The sequence below is a fragment of the Hesperophylax consimilis genome, chromosome 9 (assembly GCF_061612785.1).
Source record: "Hesperophylax consimilis isolate HC1 chromosome 9, BYU_Hcon_1.0, whole genome shotgun sequence".
Taxonomy (NCBI): Eukaryota; Metazoa; Arthropoda; class Insecta; order Trichoptera; family Limnephilidae; genus Hesperophylax; species Hesperophylax consimilis.
Window position 1 is genome coordinate 36,522,011 of NC_142844.1, and position 7,903 is coordinate 36,529,913.

The window sequence follows — 7,903 nt, forward strand, 5'->3', positions numbered from 1 at the left end:
AAAACGTTTCAAATTAATATGGTAAAACTAATCGACCGCTTATAAAAGTGGATCGGTTTAGGATGCTCGCGCGCTAACACAAAGCTTCGTGAGACATTCGCTGTAAGAATAATAAATTAATAAAACAATCAGAATAAGATGAGATTACACAAAGGTGTGAACAATCGAGTTTAGCGCGTGGCTTTAACTTTCAACTTGTTTGTAGAGGAATATTTAACAATAGGTAGCTTGAGGCTGCTTTATGTATCTCAATTTGATCTGCCATTCAGAGTGCCTCTTCTTAAATTGTCAAACAAGGTGTTTGTGTGTTGGTTGTTAACCCTTTCGGAGCGCGCCGGGTCCGTGTCGGTAGCCGCCAGCTAGTTGGGGGTTTTGACAGCTATTGTCCCCGAGTACTGGGTGAGGGGTGGGTAACGGGTAGGTTTATTGGGCACGCGATAAATCCCCAGCACCCCTGACTTAAGAAAGTGTCTCATAAAATTTGGCGTACGCCGATTGTGTTAACAAACGTTATATCACCAGGAAGGTAGGTACTAGATACCTTACTTCAGAGGATGCACGAGTGTAATCCTTCGGAAAGTAAACAGGTAAAAGCTACTTCATATAATCTACGTACGTACGTACTAACCTTATGGTCCTCGATAGATAGAAATGTAATTTTTTATGCATTTGTTAAGTAGTCATGAAAGGTAAAAACGATTTTTTTAAGATGTTGACCTGTTTGAACATAATATTCTATTAATACTTCTTTATAAGTTTTTTTTTTGAAAAATGGCTATAATGATACTATAACTGGGATCTCACGTATTGTGGATTTCATTTACATAATATATGATTAAAATTTAGTGGTATGGATATTATAAAGTAGTTATAAATATATTGAATAGTGTTTTTTCTGAAATAATTATAAATATATTACAATGTGTTTTTGTTCAGTTGAGTGATTATGATTTCCATCTGTATTTGGTGTCAGTATATTATTTATTTCTGATCTCCCTATGTTTTGTATCCCGCTTTTTATTTGAGATTTAAACGTTAAACTATTGTTGTGAGTTTTTAATCAATTTTGTCAATTAATTGAAAGCATCGCTAAGTTCACCCCATAATACTGAAAATTAATTATGTTTTCAATTACTAATATCTCTTCAGCGATTACTAATACTTTTTAACAAAAGTTTATCACTTTTAGGAGAGCTAGGCGAAGTTTCAATAGCAGAACGAAAATGTTCTGTATGTACCTATACAAATAAATAAAAGCTCAATTTTACAGATTGGATGTATTGGAAATTTCTATTTTAAATCGGACATTAATATATTATTCCAGTCAAATACTACGAGCTTCCGATTGGAAATAAATCGGTTGATTGTTATGAGGTTCATATCTTGAATCCACTTAATTAAGTAAGCCCGTACGCCTTAATGAGAAGTTAATAATTACCATCGTAAATCTATGTTTCTTAATCAAAATTTTACATTATTGGTATTAAATCGTTTGAAGAATACTAACATCTGTAGAACTCAAATATGTAATTTAACTTTTCCTATCTAAAAAAATATAATATAACTGAGAAGGAATCTAAGTTAGTAATGGATGTAACGAAATGTGATGCGAATAAAATTTCAATTTTATTTATGTGTCTAAGTTACTTGATCCCCAGCATTTTATTTATGTGTGTAAGTTACTTGATCCCCAGCATTTTATTTATGTGTGTAAATTACTTGATCCCCAGTGTTTTATGTATGTGTGTAAGTTACTTGATTCCCAGTATTTTATATCTTTTACTATCCAGTTCATCTACCGTTGGGGTTTGTAATTAACACATTTAGGACGGGTTGTTTCACAGAATTTGAACAATTCTTCAAATTTTAAAAGACGTTTTTCATGTTCTGTGATTTTTTAATACAATTTCTGTAATAATAAATTATATAATAACAGAACTTGAATAGAACCTTCACAGAATTTGAAAACCAACTTTCAAATTTGATGAATTGTTCAAATTCCGTGAAACAACCCGAAATTATTTTCAGTAATTCGGCAAAAAAAGCTTGAATTTAATTTTTTTTTAAGAAACACAATCACTCCCGGGTTACGAATAACCTGAAATCAGTTTGAAAATGAACTACTACCACCACAGAAAAATGAAAATGTTGCTGAAGAGGACTAAGCGAGCCGAGGAATTGAACTCACGACACCTGGGTGTGACCCTGACACGATGCCAACTCAGCCACTGATCGGTCAATTCAATTATGTATTATGTAAGCTGTAAGTTAAAAATGGAAAGAGAAATGGCTACGTACCTACCGATTGACTTAATATGCAACGTATTTGCTTGTTCCTAGTTGCAATTGGTTACTTTTCGTTCAAGTACCCAAAAACTATAAATTCTGTGTTTTTATTGAAAAGGATACTTAAAATAAATATCAACCCCAAATTTGGCACCAATCTTCTAATAAAATGTAATATCGATAGTAAATGAGGATAAAACGTTAGAATTCTAAAATTTGATATTGTCTCGTATTTATTTAAAATCGTATTTTCTCCAAGCTTAAACTTTCTCGTAAAACTGTATTTATGTAAATATATTTTCTGTAATTACAGTAAAATGTTGGTAAAATTGTACCAACATCATTAGGTAGTTTTGAACGTTTCAATATATCAAAGGAAGTCACATTTGTACAGCTTATTTTATTAATTGGGATTTTTCACAAAACGGTGCAATACAAATTATACAATTATTCTTATTTTATAAATTTCAAACCTTCACTTAATTATGTCCAAATACATTTATCTATCCACCAATTTGAAAGGTGCTCCAATTTAATAAGAAAATATTTTTTGTTTTAAAAATTAGTATAGATTTAGTTCTAAAAAGCACAGAGTGTCAAATCAATAAACTTGATTGACTTGATATATTTATAACCGTTCCACTGAAGCGAGAATAAATGGTGGGCAGATATAATGTTAAGACGGTAGCCGAATGGTAATATATTACTTTGATTTTACAAAAGGTAATTTCAAGAAATTGCATTTAGTAGAAAAGCTTTAGTATTATGCACCTTTCCATCCGTATATTATTATTCTACACGGCTCGGGGCTGACACGTCATTTATTATTGCCGATTTCTTTTCACAGAGGATGTCATTGTCCGTGCAAATGTATAGCCAAGTCAGTGAAGCCAGCGACCACGCTTATTGCTCCTGTTCCTAGCGGCTGGAGTAGCGCTGTAGCAGCCTACCACCCCCTCTCCACCCCATCTCCACCTCCACCTGCCCGCAGCCACCCCTGCCGGGGGTGCGATCTGGACAGAAGGACGGGGGATGGGGGCAAATCTCGGCCACGAGAGAAAGATCAAGTAAATAATTATTAAGGGTAGAAATGTCGAGATTATTGTTCGTTGCGGCTTTTGGCATGAGTTTTTGTTAATACCCTTTTACTAGTAGGGATTTGCATTGAAAATAAAGTTTCCCTTGTTCTCTTGCATTTATTTGTTGATAAATTAAGTTCTAACCATTTTGCGTATGTTTACGGCGTACACGCGGATCGTAGACAATATGTATTTAGTTAGAGGATTGATAGTAAAATGTACTTGTTTATTTTGCTCCCAAATAATGTGGAATGAAGTTTATTTTTGTAACTCAAAACTAACCGATAAAAGTGCAGGTATCTTTTTATAAGACTATTAAATCATCAAAATCACAAACCAGGAGGCAGGACCCATTTACAAAACGAAAAAAATTGTTTTGTAATTTTTTTCATAGTGAAGATTCTAATGCTACGTATACATTTGCAAACCGAAACGCGAGCCGAGCCACGAATTACGGCAAACCTTTCCCATAAGTTGAGGTTCAGCTCGGCAGCTCGCCTCGCGTATGTATACGTAGCATTAGGCTTTACAACTATTATCGGCGGTCTCTGATTTATTGTGTAGTAAAAGGATACATAAATTAAAAGTTTTGAGAAATTTGGAGCAAATCATCAATTTTAGCAGAACTCCAAAAAATAAATTAAATTGTTTTTCTCCCCCACCCCCGTATTGTTGTCGCATTTTGACACACGGCACATGCTAAACAATAAACACTAGGGCCGGCGCTCGCCACCGACCACCGGACACCGGGCACATGGAACGGGGGCCGGGGCTCAATCGAGTTGACCCCCGCCAACTAATGGACACGTTGCCAAGCGGACCATCAATCTCCCGCGACGAGAGAACCCGATACCCCCGGGTCGGCAATGACTATTATTCCACTACTCAAAACAACTTGGCAAATTATGACCTTTTCACCAACAATCAAAACTGAATCATGTAGGAAAAAACTACGATTTTTCCTAAAAATATTTATTTTTGTATTATTCTGTTCATAGTGGTACATAAGCTCAGCTGTTGAAGTGATAACATTTCATATAAGGGTTGAAATTATTAAGTTCACCAATTTATTAATTTTCTACCATTAAAAATTTAACTACCTGGTCGATCGAGTATTTCTAGAGCGGATAGAGCGCCGTATGACTCTCTCCTGTAACACGATCCTTGCTTTATCCACATTCATATCTTGATGTAAATATTTAGTTTAAAACAGGCAATTGCCACAAACTAATGATTTTGCACTTTATACAAAAATTATATAATTTGTTTTGTATGGTCGGAACTTGAACGACACATAAAATATTTCGTCAGTTTTAAAAATATCGCATTTCAATAATTGAGTCAGTTTAATAATAAGAAAAAATCATTCCCTATGGTACATTATCTACCGTATTATTGCGACGACTCCAACACGGAATCTGTATACCTACTGCCGTCCGCCGTATAAAGAATTTAGGTAATAATAAGGAGAAGGGTTTTGTTGACATATTTAACACATTATTCACCCCCTCCCCAGTACATAACTCAGTATATAATTGTATATAATAATCAGGGTTTCACTTCTATTACCTTTATCAGTAGTATCTGTTGTATTATTTGATTATGAGTAAGAAGTAATATTCAATGCAACGGTGCACCAAAGTGCTTCTGTGTTGACCAACTACACACTCCAGTGTCCAGTCCACCCTGTGTTGAGTATTGATCTATTCTAAAGGAGCCACCCTGACAATGGGCTAATGTGCATTTGTTGCTCTGAATGCAGCCAGCAATGGCCACGGTACTACCACTACTAGTGCCAGTACCAGGTGAGTTAGGTGAGTTAGGTGAGTTATGGCCGTGCGGGAGCAGACGTATTGTTATCATTAAAATTTTCTGCACTGAATGTTCGCTAGCAAACTGCTAGAGGATGGATGACCCGACTATGAATTAAATTAACGTCTGCACAATCTGATAATATCACGCGTTTAATCAATTTTAATAAAATAATAATTACCTGTGTAACTAAATAAAGGTACCTATCTAGTCGGTATCTGGTTAACGTCCGATGTAAGTAATTCCTTTTATTATACCTATCAAACGGTTAAATTTGTCTTCTGACTATGATTTCAACGCAACTACCAGTGGCGTGCAGTCCATAAAAGTTGAAAACCTGTGCCTATCCTTAGATGAACAAACCACGAGAAAAAAATACGGAAAAATCTGATTGTTTTTTTATACGATTTTTGGTCAGGATCTTGTACGCTCATTTAATCACATGGTCACACCAATCAGTGGAAGATGATGATGCAATGGCGATTTCAAATATTTACTGCAAAATATTCATTTATTATACCTGAGCCCACATTTGGTCAAAGGGCATTGCACGCCATTGGGTACAACCCTTGTTATAAATAAACTGAGAACCTCCGGACGACCAATTACACACAAGCGGCAAGTTACTTTCGGTACAGCCAAATTGCCTTCGGTTTTATAGTAATGTATTAAGCCAGAAGTCAATAAAATAACTACAACGCAGGTATTTATCAATACTGGAATGGCTCTCAATACGGGAGCTAATGATGATGTTCGGAGATATGAAACCAATCTTTAATATTGGCCATTTGTGCATCAACAGAGGATTGACGCCAGCGGCAATCTTTGACTCCGAAACCCCAGCCCTAATTTAATAAATTATTCTCTTTATGGGCTCCGGTCTGAGGCAATTAAAAAGAGATAAACGCAGCGAATAAATTACATAAAAATATAATTCCTTTAATTGTTGGGTGAAAAAGCGATGGCGACCGAGTGTGTGCATTGAAACCAATAAACATTTGGCAGTAACCGGTGATACAACTTTACGAGGTGCATCAGGGATGAACATTAGGTAAGTACACTATAAATGAACACCTTCGAAAATTTATAATGAACCTGGTAGGTCAAATCGTTCATTAGAAATTCTAACCTTGTATTAAATGTATTTATAGTTTATTTAGATTTACAGTAAAGATCCAGTAAAATTATTATAATTAGTAAGCATGGAACATTTTGAACGAAACCGTTTAAATCATTTGGTTAATATGTCTAATAATGATGATCAAAAACCACTACACAATAATTCAGATCGGAACTGATTCTGATCTGAAAGGGATAATAATTAATAAAAAATTAATAAAATAATAGCACCTAATCTTATCAGAATTTTTTGACAGGTCGGTCGTGTGAAACAAATTTTATAAATGGAAAACACATCCAGTGAGGAGGTAAAAACATAAAAGGAAAACTACATTTGAAAAGGAAAATCAAATGAAAACTCACTGAAAGGGTAAAGTAAATAAAAACTTACCTGATGCACAGAACATTGATTACAAAACTAAATAAAATAGGTACTGTCACTGCACAAAATTACATATTACCAAGACGACCGCGAGTTGCGAATTCGCACGAGGGAGGATAGAGATGACCGTTATCAGATATCACAAGGGTAAAAGGTAAACACATCCACTGAGAGGTGAGAGAGGCGGTGGTAGCACTGTGCCGGCACTGGTTGGCTGGTAATAGTAAGGTTGCGCAGTGACAGGTGCTTGCAGACCTGGAGGAGGGCTCGCGGGGCCGGCCAGGCGGAAGAGGCCCCCCAGCAGGCGGCCCTGGTGACTGAACTTGGAGACGGTAAAGTCCAGCGGCTGCTCGCCCTCGAGCGCCCCTCTGCGCCCCAGCACCATGGGCATGTCCCCTCCTTGCTGCAGGAAGCGCGCCTTGTCGTAGTAGCCCCCGGCGCCTGCTCCCGCTGCCTTCAGCCACTCGCCGGCACTCAGCGGCAGGTTGTTGTTGTCGGGGGGCGCGGCCCCGGGGGCCCACGGCTCCAATTCGGCCAGGATCGCTGCGGCGCCGCCTACCAGCAGCTGCAGCGTGTCGGTGCTGGTGCTGGTGCGAGTGTCAGAGCTGGTAACCTCGGGCTCGGTATCGCGAACTGTGCTCGCGCGGTCATGCGGGATACGGACACTGACAGTGTACGGACACGGACACGGACAGCGGTCAGACGGCGGCGGGTGTCCGGTGAGAACTGGCGCGGGTGGCGGGTGACGAGGGCCGCCCGGGGCGCGGAGGGGGCGGGGTACCAGGGGGAGGGGCCAGCCCGCCCGACCAATGAGAACGAGCACGCACACTTCCCCGCGCCTTCTATAAATCGCTCCTATCTTCCCCGCGTCTCCTTTTTTATACGTTTTATATGAATTTTAGCTTTTCTTATTCCGCGGGCACTTTTTCTCCGTCCATATCTCGCGCGCACTTTTGCTTCCCCGTTTAATAAAGGGTTTTCGTCTCTTTTTTACGGCAGCCTTCTGCTTTGCGAATTATGCGCGCGAATATTTCACATTCGAATTCTTTTGTTCGCTTTGGTGGACGTTAATCTCAGGGCTCCGAGGGTCGGATAAATAAACACTCCAAACTTTTCCCATAAACAGTGGAAATTTCTATGGAAACGGGAATAATTTGGCAACATAATGGCGGGCTTAACTGAAAGGGAACGGATTTCAATATTAATAACATCAATCTTGATAAAC

The 7,903-nt window shown here is 38.1% G+C and overlaps 1 protein-coding gene across 1 annotated transcript in view; it reads right to left on the reverse strand.

The window, feature by feature from the left end:
* Positions 1–7,385, reverse strand: part of LOC149421295 (uncharacterized) — a 160,327-nt gene extending 152,942 nt beyond the window's left edge. The window contains exon 1 of the mRNA XM_089635462.1: positions 6,934–7,385. Within this exon, the coding sequence (XP_089491588.1) occupies positions 6,934–7,069 (136 nt within the window). The 5' untranslated portion in view covers positions 7,070–7,385. The remainder of the gene's footprint in view (positions 1–6,933) is intronic.
* Between the last annotated feature and the right edge of the window lie 518 nt (positions 7,386–7,903).